Source organism: Nansenia antarctica (genome assembly GCF_963989245.1).
Source record: "Nansenia antarctica genome assembly, chromosome: 3".
Taxonomy (NCBI): domain Eukaryota; kingdom Metazoa; phylum Chordata; class Actinopteri; order Argentiniformes; family Microstomatidae; genus Nansenia; species Nansenia antarctica.
Window position 1 is genome coordinate 2,317,492 of NC_137688.1, and position 26,368 is coordinate 2,343,859.

A 26,368-nucleotide genomic window follows, 5' to 3' on the forward strand; every position below is an offset into this window, starting at 1 on the left:
CAAACCAGTGTGCCCTTCAAATAGTTCCCCCTTACTGGTAGGAACCAACCTACTGGGGTTCCTGGTTTTTGGGGGGTACTTAGAGGTTTTCCTTCAATGCACTAACGTCCAGAACCTGTAGTGTTTGACTGTTAAAGGGAAGGGAAGTGATGATGGATTCTTCGGTGTTTAAGGTGCGTTGTCACGCACGTGAGGGTTCCTCATGCGCAGCAACAGTATGTCGAGGTTGTGGACCTCTCACAACAACAGGGGTTCCTTTACAGCATATGGAGATCACAGGAGAGCAGGATTTGAATGTACAGTTGAAGTCGGAAGTTTACATACACTTATTTATAATTCACTATATCACAATTCCAGTGGATCAGAAGTACACTTGTAGTGTACACATACACTAAGTTGACTGTGCCTTTAAACAACGTAGCAAATTCCAGACAATGATGTTATGTTTTTAGAAGCTTCTGACATCGTTTGAGTCAATTGGAGGTGTACCTTTAGTACAATAAAGTTGAATCTGATCTAATCTAAAAACCTGTGGATGTATTTTTAGGCATGTACCTTCAACCTCAATGCCTCTTTGCTTGACATGATGGGAAAATAAAACCAAATCAGCCAAGACCTCAGAAAAAGAAATGGTGGACCTCCAATTGTGGTTCATCCTTCACCAGTTTCATCTGTACAAACAAGAGTACGCAAGTACACACAGCATGGGACCACGCAGCCGTCACAGCGCTCAGGGGGGAGACGCGTTCGGTCTCCTAGAGAATAACATACTCTGGTGTGGAAAAGGGGAAATCAATTCCAGAACAAAAGCAAAGGAGCGTGTGAAGATATCGGAGAAAACAGGTAGAGAATATCTCTATCCACATTAAAGATGAGTCTTATATCGGCAGAACCTGAAAGGCCACTCAGCAAGGAAGAAGCCACTGTTCCAAAACCGCCATAAAATGACAGACTACTAGTTTGCAACTGCCCAAAGATTTTTACATTTTTAGGATAAATATCCTCTGGTCTGATGAAACAAAAATGTAACTTTTTGGCCATAGTGAGTTTGGAGGGAAAAGGGAGAGGCACGGCGAAGAACACCATCCCAATTGTGAACCACGGGGGGGGGGCAGCATCATGTTGTAGGGGTGCTTTGCTGCAGGAGGGACTGGCGCACTTCACAAAATAGACGGCATCACGAGGAAGGAAAATGATGTGGATGTACTGAAGCAACATCTGAAGACATCAGCCATCAGGATGTTAAAGTTTGGTCGCAAATGTGTCTTCCAGATGGACAATGCATGCACCCCACGCATGCTTCCAAAGTTGTGGCAAAATGGCTGAAGGACAACAAAGTCAAGGTATTGGAGTGGCCATCACGATGCCCTGACCTCAAACCTATAGAATATGTGCGGGCAGAACTGAAAAGACGTTTGCAAGCAAGGAGGCCTAACTAACCTGACTCAGTTACACCAGTCCTGTCAAATTCCATCAACTTATTGTGGGAAGCTTCCGGAAGGCTACCTGAAACATTTGACCCAAGTTAAAGGCAATGCTACCACATACTAAGTGTATGTAAACTTCTGACCCACTGGGAATGTGATGAAATAAATAAATATATAAATACAAAAGCGATAATTACCTATTCTCTCTATTATTATTATTATTCTAATGTCTATTATTCTGACATTTCACATTCTTAAAATAAAGTAGTGATCCTAACTGACCTAAGACAGGGAATGTTTACTAGGATTAAATGTCAGGAATTATGAAATGTCAGGAATAAATGTATTTGGCTAAGGTGTCTGTACATTTACAACTTCAACTATTATACGCACACACACAAGGTTGTGACTTTCTCTGGTCTCTCTGTTGGACAAATACATGTATCCTACTCTTCCCTTACCTTGTCACAAGGTTTAACACTACAATAGCCGTGCCTATTTTACCTACTAGTAGAGCCGCCTTGGGGGTCAAATAGACCCCCTTTTTAGAATGTAAATCTGCTATATACACACAGAGATCACTAGAGGGCGCTTCTTTTTTAAGCCTGCCTCCTACACAGAAAAACTGCAAAACAGCTTTATACTATCCTGAAGTGATTTTGAAAATGTAAGGATACTGGGTGGTACAACGCACATATCTAGGAAAAGTCATGAAAGGAGGGTCCTGAAATTTGATCGAGTGCAAAGATAGATTATTTTTTTGACTCACAGGGGTCACAGTGACCCCTCACGGCTCTTCTGGTGTTAAGACACAGCTACCCAGAGTTCACCAGGTTGCTCTTCCAAAGAGCTTTGTTCTGACCGGTTGGCGTTGGAAGACAGAGAGACCCTATCAGGGCGCCACACGTCTACACCAGCATGTGGATCTCGTTGTACTCGTCCCGTCCATCTTCATCGAAATTAGGCGAGTCCTCGTCCGAGTCAAGCTGAAGAGGGAGGAACAATAGGATCCGGTCAACATCATTAGTAGGGTCTTTCCTGAATGTGTGATCTGACATCCAGGAACAACTCTGGGCTTTAGTAACATCAGAGTTGTTGTTTTTTTGTCTGGTCGCATGGTCAGGGAAATCCCCTGAATCTATGTATCAGATCTATGTATTAGCATTGGATACGGTGCTATCTTTATATCTTTATTTGTCCATTTACACAGGATAACGAAAATCATTTGTCATTTCCCCCTCCACTGAGACACACACACTTATGCACTACTATTGTCACTTTTTTATTACTATATTATATAGTTGATTTGTTTGTCTGATTGTTGTTGAACGAGGAGGAAAGATCCCAAAGCGTTTCACTATATCAGTTGTGGCGGTGGTGGTGAGTGATGTACGTGACGAACACAATTCGATTTGAAAAAAAGTACCAGGGGGGGCGGCTGGGGGCGCAGGAGGTTCGAACCCCGACTGGCCACATGTCGAAGTGTCCTTGGGACACAAGACACTGAACCCCCAAATTAATCCCAATGAGCGGCCCGGCGCCTTGCATGGTAGCTTGCCGCCGTCGGTGTGTGAATGTGCGTGTGAATGAATGGGTGAACGAGAGGCCGTTGTAAAGCGCTTGTGGAATAAGGCTCTATATAAGTCAGTCCATTTACCATTCACCACCAGATGTTCATGACATAATTCAGAGAACGTTCAGGAACGTTCCACCTACCGCCTGCAGCTCACGCTCCTCGAAGATCCTGGAGAGGATGAGTCTGCGCAGCGGCACGGTCATGATGAGGATGAAGGGGAAGGCCAGCGACGCCACGGTGGATTTGACCACCCACAGCAGCACGATGCACGCCAGCTGGATGATGGTGAACATGTTCATCCGCCAGGTCTTGACCTAAAGGTGATGCACACACACACGCACATGCACACACACACACACGCGCACACGCACACATACACGCACACACACACGCGCATGCGCACACACACGCACACACACACACACGCATGCGCACACACACATGTGCACACACACATGCGCACAAGCACACGTACACACACACACACACACACACACACACACACACACACATATATATAATCAAACACACAGCCACACAACAAAATGAAAGTGAAAGGTGTGATTTTTTATTGAGCCTAAAACAATTACATTTTTTCAAAGTGTTGACCTGTAGAGGTAAAGTTCTTGCCCTAACTAAGACATTTGTTGTCAAGAATAAGATGGAGATGGGCTCCATCTAGTGGCAGCATCCTTATGGAGACGCCGAGTCAGACCTGACCAACCAGGGACCTAGTCACACCTGACCAACCAGAGGCCTAGTCACACCTGACCAACCAGGGGCCTAGTAACACCTGACCAACCAGAGGCCTAGTCACACCTGACCAACCAGGGGCCTAGTAACACCTGACCAACCAGAGGCCTAGTAACACCTGACCAACCAGAGGCCTAGTAACACCTGACCAACCAGAGGCCTCGTCAGACCTGACCAACCAGAGGCCTAGTAACACCTGACCAACCAGAGGCCTAGTAACACCTGACCAACCAGAGGCCTAGTAACATCTGACCAACCAGAGGCCTAGTAACATCTGACCAACCAGAGGCCTAGTAACACCTGACCAACCAGGGGCATAGTAACACCTGACCAACCAGAGGCCTAGTAACACCTGACCAACCAGAGGCCTAGTAACACCTGACCAACCAGAGGCCTAGTAACACCTGACCAACCAGAGGCCTAGTAACACCTGACCAACCAGAGGCCTAGTAACACCTGACCAACCAGAGGCCTAGTAACACCTGACCAACCAGGCGCCTAGTAACACCTGACCAACCAGAGGCCTAGTAACACCTGACCAACCAGAGGCCTAGTAACACCTGACCAACCAGGCGCCTAGTAACACCTGACCAACCAGAGGCCTAGTAACACCTGACCAACCAGGCGCCTAGTAACACCTGACCAACCAGAGGCCTAGTAACACCTGACCAACCAGAGGCCTAGTAACACCTGACCAACCAGGCGCCTAGTAACACCTGACCAACCAGGGACCTAGTAACATCTGACCAACCAGAGGCCTAGTAACACCTGACCAACCAGAGGCCTAGTAACACCTGACCAACCAGGCGCCTAGTAACACCTGACCAACCACGGGCATCATTTCTAAACGTTGTGTACGCACAAAAGAAGGCGTACGCCACATTTACGCAAACTTTGGGATTTATAACAAAACAAACTTGGCAGGAGAACGTGGGGTCCTCCAGGGTCACTCTGACCCATATGTACGCACATAAACTGGAGAAATTAGCAACTGCTACTCCGATGGCAGAAGGACGGAGCTTGAGAGAAAATGCTTCCGCTAGCTGTGCCGATATCCACGATATTATACCACGGATTCTGGTTCCATAACGCTTAAGTGTCACACTCTGTTTGGGAGTGTAGGCTAGGCTTAATGAGATTACAAAGCGTTGTTCACATGACCTACTGTGACGTGGCTGTGTTACCTTGGTGACGTAGATGTGTTCGGGGTGGTGTTTGGCGGGTGTGCACATGAGTGTGATGCGCTCGTACAGCTGGATGCCCGTGAGCGAGGTGATCCCCATGTAGAGGAAGATCCCAAACAGCACGGCCAATGGGATGAGGCGCAGGACGTCTGTCATCACGATGGACATTCCTGGAAACGGAAAGGTCAATGGTCAAAGGTGCATGGTCAAACTCGGCCAGTCGTGACGTTAGAATTATAAGGTTCTATCTCCGTTTTTGGTCAAAATTTAGTTTTTTACATAATCTGATCCATTAGGTGTTTATTAATGCCTGTGTGGTGTTATTTTTTAAATGTTGAAATATTTTAGTTAGTAATTAATAAAATACAAAGGTTCCATCTCACAAAACATAATGGAATGTAAAAACTTTGACGCTCAATATCTCTGAACTACCCTAGACGGAGATAGAACCTCATAATTCTAAACTCACGAAAGGTCAAAGGTGCATGGTCAAACTCGGCCAGTGTAATTGTGATTCCTATGCAAATCAGACGCCCTAGTGCCATAGGTGAATAAAGTCGTCCAAATTGTCGAAAATGCCCAAGGGTGAATTTATTCAACAGAAATGTATGAATTACGATGCTTAATTTTTTCGCCAATCAAACTATTGTTGCTAGGTAAATACCACATAAAACACTTGACAATCTAGGTGGTGAGTGTTCCGGAATTGTTTGGCAGTTAATGAGCTAAGTACATCCATACACCTTAACTGCTCCTCCTGAGACATCTACTACCCCCAGCACTGTGTCTCCTGAGACATCTACTACCCCCCAGCACTGCGTCTCCTGAGACATCTACTACCCCCAGCACTGTGTCTCCTGAGACATCTACTACCCCCCAGCACTGTGTCTCCTGAGACATCTACTACTCCCCAGCACTGTGTCTCCTGAGACATCTACTACCCCCCAGCACTGTGTCTCCTGAGACACCCGCTTTTCCCCTTTACTGTCCCCCCTATGACTTCTACTGCCCCCCTTGTACTGTTTCTCTGTCTCCCCAGTGTCTATATATAAAAATAAAAAAAACTGCCAATGGCCCCTGGCCTGAGCTAGATTACTCTTCCTGCTACGACTGGTGAACTGATGATTCACTTGCTTAGTCAAATGTATCGATTGTAAGTCGCTTTGCAATAAGGCCATGTAAATGTAAACGTAAGCATCCGACCTCCTCGGACAGCGCTCTCTCTCTCTCTCTCTCTCTCTCTCTCTCTCTCACCCACGAGGACGGCCACGATCAGGCCCGTCACCCGCTGCTCCTTCACCTCCTGGATCATGGGCTTCTCGCCCGGCGCCGTGGCCTTGCTCATGACCGTGAGGGCGTTGACGTGCGTGACGGAGCGCACGGTGGCAGCGGTGAGCCAGGGCAGGCCCAGCAGGGGGCACACGGAGCCCAGGGTGACGATCAGGAGCAGGTCCAGGTGGAAGCCGGAGCCCTTGACGAGACGCCGCTCCTTCTTGCTGACGATCAGTCTGGGAGGGGGGCAGGGGAGGGGGGTGACCAGGGTGTGTGTGTGTGTGTGTGGGAGGGGGGGGGGGGGGTCAATCACAGAACCTCAGCACATCGTGACGTTAGAATTATAAGGTTCTATCTAAATGTTTGGTCAAAATTGAGTTTTTTACATAATCTGATCCATTAGGTGTTTATTAATGCCTGTGTGGTGTTATTTTAAAAATGTTGATATTTTTTGTTAGTAATTAATAAAATACAAAGGTTCCATCTCACAAAACATAATGGAATGTAAAAACGTTGACGCTCAATATCTCTGAACTATCTTAGACGGAGATAGAACCTTATAATTCTGAGCTCACGACATTCAGAACCTCAGCATATTCAAGGTGACCAGCATTACGCTGGAAGTAAAAACAGTAGGCAGTGTTTGAACCCTGGCAAACATTTTTCTTAAAAGTTTGTTGTGTTTTTCCCGACTTTCTGATACTTCCGTTATTCAAGGTGTTTAAGTATTACCCTCGGCCATCGCCCGACACATCATTATGCTTAACCTCAGCACGAGCAAAGCAAGGGGAGAGGAGAGGAGAGGTGTCACCATGCTAGCTCTCCACTAGTGGGTAACCCCTCACTACTCCTGACTGGGAATCCCCATTGCAACCCCACACACCTCTGACGTGACGCTCTCAGGCTTAAACCTCAGCACGAGTTCAGTTAGTCACTGCCACCCGACCCGTATCACCATGACAACCCTTTGCAATTCCAAAAGTCAACGAAGCGCTGAGCGTGGTAAACGAACGATTAAACAAACACACACACACACACACACACACACACACACACACACACACACACACACAGGGGCCTGTCTTTCTGTGTCCTGTTGATGTTGTTGTACACCTGTTGTCTGTTACTTAATTTTATTTTCACTTGTTCTGCCTGTTTTAACCTGCTGTGGCTTTCGCTCTTGTATTATATTTTATTGTGTTTCTTCCTTGTTATGTAAAGCACTTTGTGACCCTTGGTCTGGGAAAGGTGCTGTATGAATACATTTTACTTACTTACTTACTTACTTACTTACACACACAGACACACACACACACTTACGAGGTGATCTGCGTCTCCATGAAGATGAGGATGAAGACGAGGAGGGCGGGGACGATGGAGGCTGCCATCATCCAGGCGGGGAAGGGCTGCTTGTCGCCGAACGGGCTGATGAACCAGCCGCGCTTGTCCGGAGACGTGACGGAGAACCCCGACGGCACGTTCAGCTTCTACGACCCCGGGAGACACACACCAGTCAGGCCCAGCTCACCCAAAAGCTTTGGAGTTAATTAAGCAATATCACACCAGAGGTCGTGCTGTTATACTGAATATACAGTGTGATATTGCTTTTATACAACAGTTCTACAGCGCAATGTATTAGTTAACAGTAATAAGTGACAACAGATTATGATTTGTTTGTTTATTTAATCATTTATTTTGGCTCCGTCAACAAAAAATAGTTCCGCAACTGGACTGTTGCCTAGTAACCTGAACACAAACATCTGCAGGCTAGCTACTTTGTATTAACGGTAATTTCGGAGTGATACATATAGTTAAAAGTACCAGTGCTGTTATACTGTATATCAGCACTCATGGAATGCCTCTTGTCCAATCAAATTACTTGGTCGGAACTAACTGTGTATAAGTTACTTTATTTTTCTGCACGAGCCAAGTTCCAACGCCACTTGTACGACAACGTTAAGTTCTCTGTTTAACACTAGAACAGCCATGAAGGTGAGTATTTATTTTTTTATATATCTTTGCACTCGATCAAATTTCAGGACCCTCCTTTCATGACTTTTCCTAGATATGTGCGTTCTACCACCCAGTATCCTTACATTTTCAAAATCACATCAGGATAAGCTAGTATGAAGCTATTTTGCAGTTTTTCTGTGTAGGAAGCAGGCTAATTTACAAGTGGCCAACTAGTGGTCGTTGTGTGTAAATAGCAGCTTGAGCATTGTAAAGAGGGGGCACTTTTAGTAGGTAAAAAGGCACGGCTGTTAACTCATTTTAATTTGGTTTGGTTACAGTTGTTACATACAGGCAGCTGTGTAGCTGGGGTTGTTGAGGGAAATAAAGCACAGAGTTAGCTACAAAGCTTTAGGGAAACCTAGCCAAGAGCATCCGAGGTCGTGTCACCTAGCGACTATTATGACAACAATACAAACACTGAGGAATGTGTTTAAGGATTTATAGTATAAAGTGTGTAAAGTAGAAGTAGTTGTTTTCTTTAAAGGTAAAACTAATTAATAAAGTTGTCTTTTCAATGACAGGCTCGGGTCGAAATGTTAAATTAAAATGACTGTTACGTGTGTACTGTGAATGGTGTGCCGCGTCGTCATAGTTACCTGTGTGTAAGTGTCAGGGACAGAGTAGCTCAACAACACAGAGAACAGAATAGAGATGGGGATGCCGAAGTCTCCGATGATCCGCCTGGCCTATGAGGGGGGCGGAGCAACAAAACATTCTTCAGATAATAAGGTCAAAGGTCACATCTGAAATTCAATTAATTCAACTTTATTCATCACCCAGGGACAGTGTCACTTTATACCTTCTGCCCGCCTGACTACTATGGGATCTAGAGCCTTCAGCCGTTCTGCTCACCGCCTCTGGAACTCTCTGCCACCTAACACTCTGGAACTCTCTGTCTCCTAACACTCTGGAACTCTCTGCCACCTAGCATTCTGGAACTCTCTGCCACCTAACACTCTGGAACTCTCTGTCTCCTAACACTCTGGAACTCTCTGTCTCCTAACATTCTGGAACTCTCTGTCTCCTAACACTCTGGAACTCTCTGTCTCCTAACACTCTGGAACTCTCTGTCTGTCTCCTAACACTCTGGAACTCTCTGCCACCTAACACTCTGGAACTCTCTGCCACCTAACACTCTGGAACTCTCTGTCTCCTAACACTCTGGAACTCTCTGTCTCCTAACACTCTGGAACTCTCTGTCTGTCTCCTAACACTCTGGAACTCTCTGTCTCCTAACACTCTGTAACTCTCTGTCTCCTAACATTCTGGAACTCTCTGTCTCCTAACATTCTGGAACTCTCTGTCTCCTAACACTCTGGAACTCTCTGTCTCCTAACATTCTGGAACTCTCTGCCACCTAACACTCTGGAACTCTCTGCCACCTAACATACGCAATATTGACCCTGTCACATATCGATTACGGCTGAACGCGATGTACATGACGACACCATACCATTTGATTTGATGGGAAGTGTAGTTCTGTAGTGTATTACCTTCCCTCCGAGAAAGCGGCTGTTCCGGAACTTTCTGAGGAAGAACGCCACAAAGAAGGTGCCCAGCATGAGACACAGGGAGAGCAGGGCCGTGTTGGGCTGGTTGAGCAGAGGCCCGTCCTGAGCTGGGCTCATGGAGTCGGGGAAGCCCAGAACAGGCTGCCGGGGGGCGGGGGGGTAGCTGCTCATCAAGGGATGCTCCTGGAACACCTGGAAGGAACACAACACGCTGGCATCATTGATCACCGACTGACAAGCTTTGACTAGACATGAAACAGCCTTGCCCCCAATAACGTTGTGTGTGTGTGTGTGAGAGAGAGAGAGAGAGAGAGAGAGAGAGAGAGAGAGAGAGAGAGAGAGAGAGAGAGAGAGAGAGAGAGAGAGAGAGAGAGAGAGAGAGGGGCCGTGAATTACAATATTACAACTGCTGCTATGAAATGAAGAACTAAATGTGTACTAGATCTGCACCATAGCCACACCCACACGCCAACAATTACAGAGCATTTCAAACCTCAGTGAGCTGAGGTAAAAACCTGGTAGCACCTTATTTTAGTGAGCACATATTAGGCACTCATCATTTGTAGTTTTTAAGTGGTTGCTTTCTACCTAGCCCCTCCAGACACCCACACACCCACAACCCCACACAGCAAGGTTATTGGGGGCATGGTTGGCCTTGAGGTTAGGGAGGCTAGTCAGAAACCACAAGGTCATTGGTTCAAACTCCGGATGTGAGCCAGTGATTGGAGGGTTGCTGAGGTCACGTCTAACTGGCCAGCTCCTACATGACATAACATGAGAAGAAGACACCAGAATGAGACTAAATGGCTTGTCATACCCCAAATTGCCCAATGAGCTGCTACCTAAACACTTATAAGCTACAAATCGGTGCCTTATACTGTAAGTGTTCCCCACACTAACATGTCACCATAGACACGACCTCTTTTTGATTACGTTAGATAGATACACTTACATTTCCTAACGCTGTTGCACAATGGTCATGTCCGACAACAAGAAAAACAGCCACGAAACACAAAACGAACGCAACCGAAAACCTCGACCGGGCCGAACCTTGATGAGCTTGGAGAAGGTCTCGTAGATGAAGATGAGGGAGATGAGGAAGGCGAAGATCTCCTGTGTGAACGGCGAGATGTAGCGCACCAGGAAGCTGCCCTCGGCCGCCACCATCACCAGCACGATGAAGATGAGCCAGAAACCGATCCACACGCGGCCCGTCAGATACTCAAACCCCTGGGCCTTGCAGAACTGAGGAGGAGAGGTAGAGGAGAGGAGGAGGAGGGGGGTTAGAGAGGGGGGTGAGAGACATGGAGACGAATAGAAATAGAAAGTGGGGTGAAAGAAAGAGAGAGAGAGGGAGAGAGAAAAAGAAGAAAGAAAAAGGAAAGGAAGAGGCAGAGCAGAATATGTCCTCTCTGCCAGATCTTCAGTATGTTCTGTAAGCATCACTTCACTCTCTCTCTCTCTCTCTCTCTCTCTCTCTCTCTCTCTCTCTCTCTCTCTCTCTCTCTCGAGAGAGAGAGAGAGAGAGAGAGAGAGAGAGAGAGAGAGAGAGAGAGAGAGAAAGAGAGAGAGAGAGAAAGAGTGAGAGAGAGAGAAAGAGAGAAGGAGAGAGAGAGAAAGAGCGAGAGAGAGAGACACACAACAGACATTCATTTTAGCGATATGAAGGTGCCTATCACGTCATCATGATATCCTTATTATAATCATTGTTTAAATCCTAACAGGTATTTTTGGGATGAAGTTCAGGGTGCAGGGGTGCAAACTGGTGATGGCCCAAAAAGGTTTTTTGCCTGAAAACGAAGAAAATGATCAATGCGCGGCTAACCTTAGGGGGGGGGGGGGGTAGCGCTGGTACTAATGGTGCTAAATGGCTATCGCTAGCACTAACGGTGGTCGAACAATGATGCGTGTGTAAGTAGCGGCAGGCCTGACCTTAACACCTGCAGAATTACTTTGAAACAGTTTACCGTGACTGTGTTTCTCCACGCTGTCTGGAATTGTACCTAGCTGCCTGAAGCTAAACGTTATTTCAACAGCAGCGGAGTTTAGCAGACAGGAAGATTAGTTAGCTCACGTATCATCTGACTTGGATGAGACTTAGACCCCCTCCCACCAGATTTTTGCAGATCTACACGATTCACATGGATGACCTATTTTGAGATAAAAATCGGCTAATTTAGCAGAAAGGTGACACGTTTGCACCCCTGAGGGTGTACGTGTGCAAAGTGTGTGATTGGACACCTTGTAGAAGGCCTCCTCGAACACCAGCAGGGGCCCTGAGAAGCCGATGATGAGGAGAGGCTGTCCAGCCAGGAGAGAGAACAGCACGCCGAGGGTCGACGTGGAGATGATGAGTTCGGACACTCCCATCATACCCTCTGTCTTCTCCCCTGTTCAAACGGGTACAGGAAGGATACAGCCACGGACACGATTACCTGACGATGACCTTTCTACCTGGAGATTACCTGGCCTTTCTACCTGGAGATTACCTGACCTTTCTACCTGGAGATTACCTGACCTTTCTACCTGGAGTACCTGACCTTTCTACCTGGAGATTACCTGACCTTTCTACCTGGAGTACCTGACCTTTCTACCTGGAGATTACCTGACCTTTCTACCTGGAGTACCTGACTTTTCTACCTGGAGTACCTGACCTTTCTACCTGGAGATTACCTGACCTTTCTACCTGGAGATTACCTGACCTTTCTACCTGGAGATTACCTGACCTTTCTACCTGGAGTACCTGACCTTTCTACCTGGAGATTACCTGACCTTTCTACCTGGAGATTACCTGACATTTCTACTTGGAGATTACCTGACCTGTCTACCTGGAGATTACCTGACCTTTCTACCTGGAGATTACCTGGCCTTTCTACCTGGAGAGTACCTGACCTTTCTACCTGGAGATTACCTGACCTTTCTACCTGGAGAGTACCTGACCTTTCTACCTGGAGATTACCTGACCTTTCTACCTGGAGATTACCTGACCTTTCTACCTGGAGATTACCTGACCTTTCTACCTGGAGAGTACCTGACCTTTCTACCTGGAGATTACCTGACCTTTCTACCTGGAGATTACCTGACCTTTCTACCTGGAGATTACCTGACCTTTCTACCTGAAGTACCTGACCTTTCTACCTGGAGTACCTGACCTTTCTACCTGGAGATTACCTGACCTTTCTACCTGGAGTACCTGACCTTTCTACCTGGAGATTACCTGACCTTTCTACCTGGAGATTACCTGACCTTTCTACCTGGAGATTACCTGACCTTTCTACCTGGAGTACCTGACCTTTCTACCTGGAGATTACCTGACCTTTCTACCTGGAGTACCTGACCTTTCTACCTGGAGTACCTGACCTGTCTACCTGGAGTACCTGACCTTTCTACCTGGAGATTACCTGACCTTTCTACCTGGAGATTACCTGACCTTTCTACCTGGAGATTACCTGACCTTTCTACCTGGAGATTACCTGACCTTTCTACTTGGAGATTACCTGACCTTTCTACTTGGAGATTACCTGACCTTTCTACCTGGAGTACCTGACCTTTCTACCTGGAGATTACCTGACCTTTCTACCTGGAGATTACCTGACCTTTTTACCTGGAGATTACCTGACATTTCTACCTGGAGATTACCTTACCTTTCTACCTGGAGTACCTGGCCTTTCTACCTGAAGTACCTGACCTTTCTACCTGAAGTACCTGACCTTTCTACCTGGAGATTACCTGACCTTTCTACCTGGAGTACCTGACCTTTCTACCTGGAGATTACCTGACCTTTCTACCTGGAGATTACCTGACCTTTCTACCTGGAGATTACCTGACCTTTCTACCTAGAGTACCTGACCTTTCTACCTGGAGTACCTGACCTTTCTACCTGGAGATTACCTGACCTTTCTACTTGGAGATTACCTGACCTTTCTATCTGGAGTACCTGACCTTTCTACCTGGAGATTACCTGACCTTTCTACCTGGAGATTACCTGACCTTTCTATTTGGAGATTACCTGACCTTTCTACCTGGAGATTACCTGACCTTTCTATTTGGAGATTACCTGACCTTTCTACCTGGAGATTACCTGGCCTTTCTACCTGGAATACCTGACCTTTCTACCTGGAGATTACCTGACCTTTCTACCTGGAGATTACCTGACCTTTCTACCTGGAGATTACCTGACCTTTCTACCTGGAGAGTACCTGACCTTTCTATTTGGAGATTACCTGACCTTTCTACCTGGAGTACCTGACCTTTCTACCTGGAGTACCTGACCTTTCTACCTGGAGATTACCTGACCTTTCTACCTGGAGATTACCTGACCTTTCTACCTGGAGATTACCTGACCTTTCTACCTGGAGATTACCTGACCTTTCTACCTGGAGATTACCTGACCTTTCTACCTGGAGATTACCTGACCTTTCTACCTGGAGATTACCTGACCTTTCTACCTGAAGATTACCTGACCTTTCTACCTGGAGATTACCTGACCTTTCTACCTGGAGATTACCTGACCTTTCTACCTGGAGATTACCTGACCTTTCTACCTGGAGATTACCTGACCTTTCTACCTGGAGTACCTGGCCGTTCTACCTGGAGTACGCTTTTACTGTAACAACAGTTAACACTAGAACAGCCGTGCCTTCTTTAACTACTAAAAGAGCCGCCTCTGGGGTCAAAACCCCCCCTCTTTACAATGCTCAAGCTGCTATTTACACACGACGACCACTAGTTGGCCGCTTGTAAAAAAAAACACACACACACACACACTCACACACACACGCACACGCACACTCACACTCACACTCACACACACACACTCTCACACTCACACTCACACTCACACACACTCACATTCACACTCACACACACTCTCTCACACACACACTCTCACACACACACTCACACACACTCTCACACACACTCACACACACACACACTCTCACACACACTCTCACACACACTCTCACACACACTCTCACACACACACACTCTCACACACACTCACATTCACACTCACACACACTCTCACACTCACACACACTCACATTCACACTCACACACACTCTCTCACACACACACTCACACACACACACTCTCACACACACTCTCACACACACACACACACACTCCGTTGCTTACCCAGCAGCCCTCCGAAGGTGATGGTGGGCGACAGGGCGGCGAAGTAGATGAAGATGACGGCGGCGACACACTGCATGTCCATGGCGTCCTTGATGTCGCTGAGGTAGCGCGGGTAGCGCCGGCGGATGTCGTGGATCAGGCCTCCGAAGGGGATCCCCGAGCGCTTCATAGGATCCACCTCCAGGTCCTCCTCCTCCTGCTCATCCTGGTTCACCTCTGGGGGGGCGGGGCGGGGGGGGGGGGGGGTGGGAAGGGAGGGGGGGCAGACAGTTTGTTATTTTTATTTATTTTTTATTATATTTGTGACACCCAAACCAAACAACAATTACAGGGACAGGACATTCCCCCCTGGAGTAGCTGAGGGCATAAGTGCCTTGCTCAAGGGGCACACTAGTGGTGGTGTTTTCGGGCGGGATTTGAACTCATGACCTTCCGCCGATCCAACCGTCCATTAATCATCACAGCACCCTGCTAGTCTCCTGGTCACCCTGCTAGGTTTACCTCTGGTCACCTGGTCACCCTGCTAGTCTCCTGGTCACCCTGCTAGTTACCTTTGGTCTCCTGGTCACCCTGCTAGGTTTACCTTTGGTCTCCTGGTCACCCTGCTAGTCTCCTGGTCACCCTGCTAGGTTTACCTTTGGTCACCTGGTCAGCGGCAGAGCCGGCGACGGCCATGGTCTTCTTGTTCTCTCTCTCCTTCCTCTTCCTCAGCATCTGCTTCTGGAAGGACGCCACGGTCTTCAGCAGGTCCTTGCCCTCCACGTCGGAGGGAGGGATCACGATGCTGCAGTCCAGGAACTCGTTGATGCCGTTCAGGAGGTCCTGTCTGTCGTCAGCAAAGTAGGCCACCTCGTGGAAGCTCTACCGGCACACCACAGAAAGCCCCTGAATGTTAGTGCTGAAGAGGTTGTGGAAAGGGCATGCACAACATGCTTAAATAACTGGAACATCCATAGATTATAAACAAGTGTATACAGCATAGTATCGAATATTCACAAGTCAGGATTTTCAAATTCGTACAGTGCCCAGTAAACAAAGAGTCCAAAAGACGTCCTCAGGGAAGCCGGAATGTTGGTTCATTTGGTTCATTTGGTTCATTTTCCTTCTATCAGTGGCCCCGGGCCCGAGCTAGATTACTCTTCCTGCAACGAATGGTGGATTGCTGATTCACATGCTTAGTATTCAAATGTATTGATTGTAAGTCGCTTTGGAATAAGGCGTCTGCTAAATGCCAAAAATGTAAATGTAAATGTAAATGTTCAGATGACTTCTTTCTAGGACGTCCAGATGACGTCTTTCTAGAACGTCCAGATGACGTCTTTAGGACGTCTTATGGACTACAGAAGACAATCTTTTGGACTCTTTGTTTACTGGGTGTATTCCTGGCATCTCTTTTTTGTTTAATCTCTTCGTGGGTTTGTACGGCATGAGCCTTACAAGTACCTTGTCGGACATAAGGGTGGAGAAAGAGCGTCCGATCTCGTGATAGTCCATGTTGGACTGGCTGGGACCCAGCAGGACGAACAGGAAGCGGACCGGCACCGGCACCTCCAGGACCGACTCCAGGAGCACCGCGTCGCTCAGCCTCACGAAGGCCATGGTGGGCTGCTCCAGAGACTCCATACACCCTGAGGACACGCCACGGAGAACCCTTCAGAACAACGCATTGGCGAATGGCTGACGCATGCAAGCAATGCTCCCCATCTAATCGTGACGGTCGAATTATAAGGTTCTATCTCCATTTTTGTCAAAATTTAGTTTTTTTACATAATCTGATCCATTAGGTGTTTATTAATGCCTGGGTGGTGTTATTTTTTAAATGTTGACATTTTTTTGTTAGTAGTTCATAAAATACAAAGGTTCCATCTCACAAAACATAATGGAATGTAAACACTTTTATGCTCAATATCTCTGAACTACCCTAAACCTTTTCATTCTAAGCTCACGAAATATAGAATTAACTTCAAGCTTCTGGTCATCACCTACAGAGCCCTCCATGGTCAGGCACCTGCCTAAATCTGTGACCTACTGCGTCCTTACAGCCCCAGTAGGTCTCTCAGGTCCTCTGACCAGGGTGTGTTGGTTGTCCCCCGGTGCCAGACTGAAGACCAAGGGTGATAGAGCATTCCAAACCGTGGCTCCCAGGCTCTGGAATGCTCTGCCCTTCGATCTTAGATCAGCTGGCTCGGTCGAGGTTTTTACAAAACAGCTAAAGACTATCTTGTATAGACAGGCTTTTTTGATAGCCCCAAGGGCCTGTCTTTCTGTGTCCTGTTGATGTTGTTATACACCTGTTGTCTGTTACTTGTTTTTATTTTCACTTATTCTGCCTGTTTTAACCTGCTGTGGCTTTCGCTCTTGTATTATGTTTTATTGTGTTTCTTTCCTTGTTATGTAAAGCACTTTGTTACCCTTGGTCTGGGAAAGGTGCTGTATAAATACATTTTACTTACTTACTTACTTACTTACTTACTTACTTACTTACTTACTTACAATGCTAAAGCTAACAGTGCTAAGACTGCGACGCTATCCGTTAATACCTCTGTAGATGTGATGAGCCACTGTTCGCAAAGACACGACTGTGAATGGCATGGTCGCAAATTCTTGCACAATTTCTACACAATGGTCAAACGAGAGGCGGGGGTACACACACACACACACACACACACGCACACGCACACTCACACTCACACTCACACTCACACTCACACTCACACTCACACACACACTCACACTCAGACTCACACACTCACACTCACACTCACACTCACACTCACACTCACACTCACACTCACACACACTCACACTCACACTCACTCACACACACTCACTCACATTCACACTCACACACACTCACTCACATTCACACACACACTCACACTCACACACACACACACACACACACACACTCACACTCACACTCACACTCACACTCACACTCACACTCACACTCACACACGCACACACACACACACACACAAACACTCACACTCACACTCACACTCACACTCACACACTCACACTCACACTCACACTCACACTCACACTCACACTCACACTCACACTCACACTCACACTCACACTCACACTCACACTCACACTCACACTCACACACACACACGCACACGCACACGCACACACACACACACACACACACACACACACACACACTCACACTCACACACACACTCACACTCACACACAAACATCCTGGTGTCATGCATGAGCTTACCAACTAAGACCACAGTTGCTTCGGCGTCCTTGGGGATCTTGGCCAGGAGTTTCATAGACCTGGCGGCCGGGTGGCCCTCCACAGCGAAGGGATGGAGGGACTTCTAATGACGCCACGAGGGAAATAACCATCAGTCAACTACACTTAGGTCATGTTCTCACATGAAAGTCCGAATCAGGACCCAGAGCAAGTGGATGAGTTTGCAACATTGTTGCCTAAATTATTTCTCTGATTTGCATTTTCACAGCCCTTTATGTAAACGAAGTAACATACGCAATGCTGTGATATGATTGGACAATTTCTATTTTGGGGCTTGGCTTAGCGATAGGTCTATTCCGCTTTCCGTCGAACGAGGCTGTAGCCACCCCCACCCCCCCCCCCCCCCGCTAGGACTTAGCTCCAGACAGAAATAGCTAGCATGTACGACCAAACAAAGAGTCAAACTAAACGAAACACAACTCACAAACAAGCTTACAAACACCTCTTTGTCGTTCTCCGCGCCGTGCGATTCTACGTGGTCGTCGGCGGTGTCCTGGACGTGGTTGTGGTTGCGTTGGAAGCTACCGTGGAGGCTGTTGGTGGAGTGGTTGCGGTGGAAAAGACCCTCCTTCTCATCGTTGGGGTGGCTGGGGAGGTCAGGGGGGGACAACATGTTGAATCAGAATGTGTACGGTTGTGGGGTGTGGGGTTATGGACATTTCCTGACAGGTTTTCTTTTCTTTTTTTTTACGGTGAAGACGCGTGCACTTGGGGCGGCTGTGTCTCAGGAGGTAGAGTCGCCGTCTAATGATCACAAGGTTGGCAGATCAGCGGTTCAAGCCCCGGCTGGCCATATGTCAAGGTGTCCTTGGGCAAGACACTGAACCCCAAAATTGCTCCCAATGAGCGGGCTGGCGCCTTGCATGGCAGCTTGCCGCCATTGGTGTGTGAATGTGTGTGAGAATGGGTGAATGAGAGGCCGTTGTAAAGCGCTATGGAGCAGCAAAAAAAGGCGCTATATAAGTGCAGTCCATTTACTTGCGGCACACAGAGAGATACAGCGACCTGCATAAGTCTTGGGACAGTGAAGCGCTGTTTCTTATTTTGGCTCTACACTCCAAAAGCTTGGATTTGAAATCAAACAATTACTGAGGTTAAAGTATAGATACAAAGTTTGTATTTAATGGGATGTACTGTGTACATATCTATGTTTTTCATGCACTTAAAAAAAGAAAAGAAAAAAAAGGGTTATATTATTTCAGGGTACACAAAAGTGGATGGGACAATCGGCTTGACACGTATTCCTGGTTTCATCAGATGCGTTCCGTCACATCATCTGTGCCGTCATACGACAGCTCTCAATGTCTAGTATTGATTCTAGGCCTCGCGTTTTCCTTTGGAGTCTACTGCTATTGGTGTCTGTCAACATGAGAACCAGAGAGATGTCATGCCGATTATGAGGCTGAAATACCAGAAACATAGCCAAAGCCTTGAACCCTACCAACAACACCAATAGTTTGGAACATCAACATTGACCGAAGGACGCTCAGCATGATTAAAAGAAAACCCCCCCCAAGAAAACTGTCTCACAGATCAGGAACACTGTAACAATGAGCTAAACCGTGAGTTATGGCAAGAGTGTTGAGAGAAACAGCCAGATATCCGCACTAGTATACCACCTCATTTGTAAAATATGTGTTTTGGCTTTGGGTACGCACGGCCTCCACTGGACCCGGCTGACTTGTCTTCATGGATGATGTAACTGCTGACGGCACGCAGCTGCAGGGTGAGTTCTGAAGTGTACAGAGCCATGTTGTATCAGCCCAAGTACATTTTACATTTATTACATTTAGCAGACGCCTTATTCCAAAGCGACTTACAATCGATACATTTGACTGAGCAAGTGAATCATCAATCCACCAGTCGTAGCAGGAAGAGTAATCTAGCTCAGGCCCGGGGCCATTGGCAGTCACAGTGATAGAAGGAAAACGTATATACTGTATATACTGTATATATGTTTTTTTATATATATATATAGACACTGGAGAATAGAGAAACAGTACAAGCAGTTTTCTTGGGGGGTTTCTTAATCATGCTGAGCGTCCTTCGGTCAATGTTGATGTTCCAAACTGTTGGTGTTGTTGGTAGGGTTCAAGACTTTGGCTATGTTTCTGATATTTCAGCCTCATAATGGCTTGACATCTCTGGAAACTCTCTGCCACCTAACACTCTGGAACTCTCTGCCACCTAACACTCTGGAACTCTCTGCCACCTAACACTCTGGAACTCTCTGCCACCTAACACTCTGGAACTCTCTGCCACCTAACACTCTGGAACTCTCTGCCACCTAACACTCTGGAACTCTCTGCCACCTAACACTGACTGGAACTCTCTGCCACCTAACACTCTGGAACTCTCTGCCACCTAACACTCTGGAACTCTCTGCCACCTAACACTCTGGAACTCTCTGCCTCCTAACACTCTGGAACTCTCTGCCACCTAACACTCTGTAACTCTCTGCCACCTAACACTCTGGAACTCTCTGCCACCTAACACTCTGGAACTCTCTGCCACCTAACATTCTGGAACTCTCTGCCACCTAACACAACTCCCTCATAATGGCTTCCCTGATTTTCATTGACAGTACAAGCGAACGCCTCAAAACTCATTGAGCAGTGCTCCATCCTACAGCAGGGGCATTCATCCTGACAGGCTGCATCACTGCCTGGTACTGACAGGCTGCATCACTGCCTGGTACGCGAGCCGCACTGCCCACAACGGCAAAGCGCTGCAGAGGGTGGTGCGGACAGCCGAAAAGATCAGTGGTTGTGAGTTTCCCTCCATCCAGGACACCTTACAGCGACCGGCGTCTTAGGTCATGTTCTCACATGATGTCATAGAGAGGGCTCTGATGTCATAGTCATGTTCTCACATGAAAGTCTATGGTCATGTTCTTACATGAAAGTCCGAATCAGGACCCGGAGCAAGTGGATGAGTTTGCAACATTGTTGCATACATTATTTCTCTGATTTGCGTTCTCACAGCCCTTCACGTAAACGAAGTCACATACGCAATCGAAGCAACAGACGTGGTAGTTGATTGGTCAGAAAAAACGCTCTTATCCAGATCAACACGCCCGCGCTGTTGTTTTCCTATGGACAGCCTCGATGCGTCGTTTCTAACCGGAGCGAAACCACCCTTTTCAAGCGGAGCATCCGTCGGTTGTTTGCTCCGGGGGCGACTTCAAATGCGCGTTCTCACAGCTCCAAACGACGCAGAGCAAAGCAAATGTTATCCTAAACTCCGATTCCAAGTGAAGCAAAAGTTCTAGTGAGAACACACCCTTAGCAAGGCCCTCAGGATTATCAAAGACCCCAGCCACCCAAATCAGAAACTGAAAATGTAATATGTGTATGTGTGTGTATGTATATGTATGTATATGTGTGTGTATGTATATGTTTGTATGTGTGTGTGTGTGTGTGTGTTCGTGAGAGAGACACAGAGAGAGAGACCGCCGATTCCCTCACCCCCTCCCTCCCTCACAGACAGTTTCATCACACTCCTGCCGGGTCCAGTGGTGACCTCACTGCCTGGCTGGCCCGGCCCGGCTCGGTCCTGTTACACACACACACACACACACACACAAACACACACACACACACACACGTCTCCCCTCCCCGACTTGGACCCGACCGCTCAGCGAGACAAAGGAACAAGGTGTGACCACACGGACCGCCGCTGCCGCGGCCCAACGGCCAGAGGATCTTTACAGAGCGCTGAGTCAGCGTGCTAGCCAACGCAGCCGCGTGCTAACAGCACCTTGATGTCGTTCTTTCCACATCATAAATTCATATCTTGGACCAAAGAGGCCAATTAGGAAGGTTTTCCCATGGAAAAGCAGCCGGTGACATGGTGGGAAACAGTCGTGGAGGAGGTTGCAACGGACGGGCTGTTTCAACCGTCTGGTGGTGAGGTGTTGATGACAGTGTGTGTGTGTGTGTGTGTGTGTGTGTGTGTGTTGCAGTGTTAAGGGACAGGCTGTGTGTATGTGGCAGTGTCGTGGGGCCGTGTGTGCGTGTGTGTGCGTGTGTGCGTGCGTGTGTGTTGTGGGTGTGAGTGCCTGTGTGTGCGTGTGTGTGTGTACTTGTCCGTGCATTTGTCCGACATAAGATTGGATCATTTGAATCTGGACGTCCCAGAAAGACGTCATCTGGACGTCGTAGAAAGACGTCATCTGGACGTCCTAGAGAGACGTCATCTGAACCCACATTCCGGCTTCCCTGAGGACGTCTTTTGGACTCTTTGTTTACTGGGTTAGTACATCTGGGAGCGCGTACTGCAGCGTTAGCCCTCCGACCTGAAGGCTGACCTTCACACTCACCTGTGTTTGAGCAGCAGGGCGCGCAGCACGCTGGCGCGGTCCTCCGGCCTGATCTGGTCCGAGATGATCATGGTCTCCACCATCAGGTGGGCGATGCCAGGCAGGGTGCTCTGCTCCAGGTCCAACAGGATGGCACCTTCAGGGGTCAGGGGTCAGGGGCCAGGGGGTCGCAGGAGTTAGGAAGACGAGAGCACTTATTTGCAAACTGTGTGATATTGCTTTTATACAACAGTTCTACAAGGGCCATTTATTAGTTAACAGTAATAAGCGACAACAGATTATGATTTGTTTGTTTAGTTAATCGTTTAGTTAATCGTTTAGTTAATCGTATATTTTTTTCCAACAAAAGAAATTTCCGCAACTGAACTTCAACTGGACTGTTGCCTAGTAACTTGAACACAAACAATAGAACACCTGTGCGGCGGAGTGATACATACAGTTAAAAGTCCCAGTGCTGTTATACTGTATATCGGCACTCATGGAATGCCTCTTGTCCAATTAAATGATTTGGTCGGAACTGTTGTACAAACTGTAATACACCAGCAAGACTGTCTGTGTGTGTGTGTGTAGTGGTGTGTGTTCACCGTGTATGTATGTGTGTGTGTGTTCACCGTGTATGTATGTGTGTGTGTGTTCACCATGTATGTGCGTGTGTGTGTGTGTGTGTAGTGGTGTGTGTCCACCATGTATGTATGTGTGTGTGTGTGTGTGTGTAGTGGTGTGTGTTCACCGTGTATGTATGTGTGTGTAGTGGTGTGTGTTCACCGTGTGTGTGTGTGTGTGTGCTCACCGTGTGTGATGGTCCTGCGTAGCTCCAGCAGGCTCCTGAAGGAGAGCGAGGCCACGTGGGGCTTCCCCCAGCGGTCCGTCTCCGCCTCCACGTCCTCCTCAAACTTGATCCAGCGGGCCGTCTCCTTCCAGCACAGGTCCTGGTTCTTATCCACGATCAGCTCGTTCAGCTCCACGAACACCTGGGGACCCAACAGGCACCTGGTCACTCAAACTAACACTCACTTCGGTTTAGCTCCCCCGAGCGATGATGGTACTGTCCATAATTGAAAGCTCAAAATTACTCACTACTCATATTTCCCAACAGACCAATGATAATCATTGGATAAAATGATTGCAAATAGAGAAGTATGTTCAATTTCCCAACAAACAGAATTTTTTTGAGGAGGTCAAGCTACTTCACCTACTCCAGACTATGACCTTGCTAAGAGAGAGAGAGAGAACTCCTTAGCCTGACGTTAACCTCACCTCATGAGTCTTCTTATCCATGGCCCGTTTCTTCTTCTTCAGGCTGGACAGCGGCGGGGAGCTGTTGCCTGTCCGGACCAGCTGGCTTCGAGACGACTTCTTCACCAGGTGACGCCTCATCCCGGGGTTGTCCTCAAATCTGTGACCTAAACAGGAAGACGATAACTCAGAACTCAAAGGCTTGGGAGACCGTGCCTTTTCACGAGCTGCACCCCGCCTCTGGAACTCTCTCCCTCAACCACTCAGAGACTCACCCTCACTCTCCACTTTTAAATCCCTTCTCAAAACCTACCTGTTCTCCCATGCATACAACCTCCCCTACCCCTAACCATCTCCCCTAACCCTGCCACCCCCCCTCCCCCCCTGGACATTGCTGTGTTACTGTGTTCCCCGTTCGGTAACTCTGTGTTCTATGTGCTCAAGTTATCTGTTGCTTGTTGTTTCTGTGTTTTCTGTTTTTCCCTTATTGTCAGCGTCTTTGCGCCCCGGTTAAGCGCTATATAAATACAATGAATTATTATTATTATTAGTTTTGAGGGACTCCCGGATGTCTCACCTATAACCGCAGCTCTTTCTGAACCCTCTATGACTCTTCTATACCTCTGGAAGTGGGAATCATGGCCGGCTGCACCATCTCCCCGCTGGCCTTCACCATGGCCATGGAGGTCATTATTCGGGCCTCTCGATGGGTGGTTGGCGGACAGCGAATAAGACCTGGGCTGAGGCTGCCGCCGATCAGAGCCTACATGGATGACCTCACAACACTCACCACGACCAAGGCTTGCACAGTACGGCTACTAAGAAAGCTCCAGGAAAACATTGAGTTGGCTCGCATGAAGATCAAGCCGAGCAAGTCCAGAAGCATCTCCATTGTCAAGGGGAAGCTGTCAGACCACCGCTTCCACATTGGCAAAGAACCCATTCCAACGGTCTCCGAGAAGCCTGTGAAGAGCCTTGGTCGTTGGTATGATGCCTCCCTCAAAGATAAAGAGCAAGTAGAGCAGCTCAGGAAGGAGGTAGCCAGCGGCCTGGAGAACATCGACAGAACCCTGCTTCCTGGCAAGCTGAAGCTCTGGTGCATGCAGTATGGACTACTTCCACGTCTCCTGTGGCCACTAACCCTCTATGAAGTTCCTCTCTCAAAGGTGGAAAAGCTGGAGAGACTGGTCAACTCATATGCAAGGAAGTGGCTTGGCCTTCCCAGGTGCCTCAGCAGCATTGGGCTCTACGGCAAAGGGATGTTACACCTGCCCATTTCCAGTCTGACAGAGGAGTACAAGTGTGCCAAAGTCAGACTGGAGATGATGCTTCTGGATTCGAATGATCCATTTGTAGCCCAAGCTGCCCCCATCCTGGCCACTGGGAGGAAGTGGACCCCATTGGCTGCAACTGAGCAGGCAAAGGCAGCACTCAGACACAGGGACATTGTGGGCCGAGTGCAGGAGGGGAGGAGTGGTCTTGGCCTCGGGATTAGTACACCGGCCTGGAGCAAGGCCAATCCATCTCAGAGACGCAAGCTGGTGGTCCAGGAGGTACGTCGGGAAGAGGAAGCAGGAAGGCGCGCACAAGCTGTGGCGCAGGCAAAGCAAGGGCAGTGGATGGCATGGGAAGGAGTGGAAAAGAGGAAGATCTCCTGGAAAGATCTGTGGGAGATGGAGGCATTCAGAGCGAGCTTCACCATCAGGGCTGCCTACGATGTCCTGCCTTCTCCTGCAAACCTAAGCCAGTGGTATGGCGAAGACCCCACGTGCCCTCTATGTCAAAGTCCAGCAACACTGAAGCACATCTTAGTGGGATGCAAGACCAGCCTCACCCAAGGCCGTTACACCTGGCGGCATGACCAGGTGCTAAGGTGTCTTGCAGCAGTGCTGGAAAGTCAACGGACAAGTGTGAACGCCCTTCCTCCCCCATCATCCCGGTGGCAGCCAGCACCATTTGTTCGGGAGGGCGAGGGTCAAGCCAGCCTCACCACCATAAGACCAGACACTGGGCAGCTGGGCAGAGCACGGGACTGGAAGCTGCTGGCAGACTTGGACAAGAAACTCTGCTTCCCAGCTGAGATCGCAGCCACCAACCTGCGACCAGACCTTGTGCTGTGGTCAGCCTCGCTCAAGCTCGTTTACATCATCGAGCTCACTGTGCCCTGGGAGGGTGCAGTGGAGGAGGCCTACGAGCGGAAGAGGCTGAGGTACACTGAACTCGCAGCAGATGCCCAACAACAAGGCTGGACAGCGAAGGTACGCCCAGTGGAAGTAGGCTGCAGAGGGTTCGTAGCCACCTCAACATCCAGGCTACTCAGGGAGATGGGAGTGCGAGGGAAGACCCACCGGCAGGCAATCAAGGACCTCTCCAGGGCTGCTGAAAAGGGGAGCCAGTGGCTGTGGATGAAGAGAAAGGACTCGACCCGGGAGTTCAAATGAGCTGATCGCATCTAGGGAGTGAACCTGGGACGCTGGGATTCACTGCTGAACCCTCTGGAGGTGTCGTGGGCTTATCAGCGAAACATTCATGAAGGAGGGCGCCCACTTGACAACCCAAAGGATGCCATCGCTCATTTGAACACCACAGAGTCTCATCGGTGCCTTAAGTATGTATGTATCGAGGGATATCAACATCTAGTCCTACATAACAGATCTGATCATCT

The 26,368-nt window shown here is 48.2% G+C and overlaps 1 protein-coding gene across 1 annotated transcript in view; it reads right to left on the reverse strand.

The window, feature by feature from the left end:
- Positions 1-2,335: 2,335 nt before the first annotated feature.
- The window catches only part of slc4a3 (solute carrier family 4 member 3), a gene marked incomplete at both ends in the record, with an annotated part of 52,700 nt that continues 28,667 nt past the window's right edge, over positions 2,336-26,368 (reverse strand). The window contains 17 exon segments of the mRNA XM_080526284.1: positions 2,336-2,413; positions 3,144-3,317; positions 4,941-5,110; positions 6,195-6,448; positions 7,533-7,699; positions 8,822-8,911; positions 9,719-9,928; positions 10,787-10,981; positions 11,978-12,126; positions 14,876-15,091; positions 15,511-15,736; positions 16,319-16,503; positions 18,108-18,210; positions 18,589-18,733; positions 22,468-22,603; positions 23,258-23,438; positions 23,725-23,870. Coding sequence (XP_080382410.1) covers positions 2,336-2,413; positions 3,144-3,317; positions 4,941-5,110; positions 6,195-6,448; positions 7,533-7,699; positions 8,822-8,911; positions 9,719-9,928; positions 10,787-10,981; positions 11,978-12,126; positions 14,876-15,091; positions 15,511-15,736; positions 16,319-16,503; positions 18,108-18,210; positions 18,589-18,733; positions 22,468-22,603; positions 23,258-23,438; positions 23,725-23,870 — 2,825 coding nt within the window.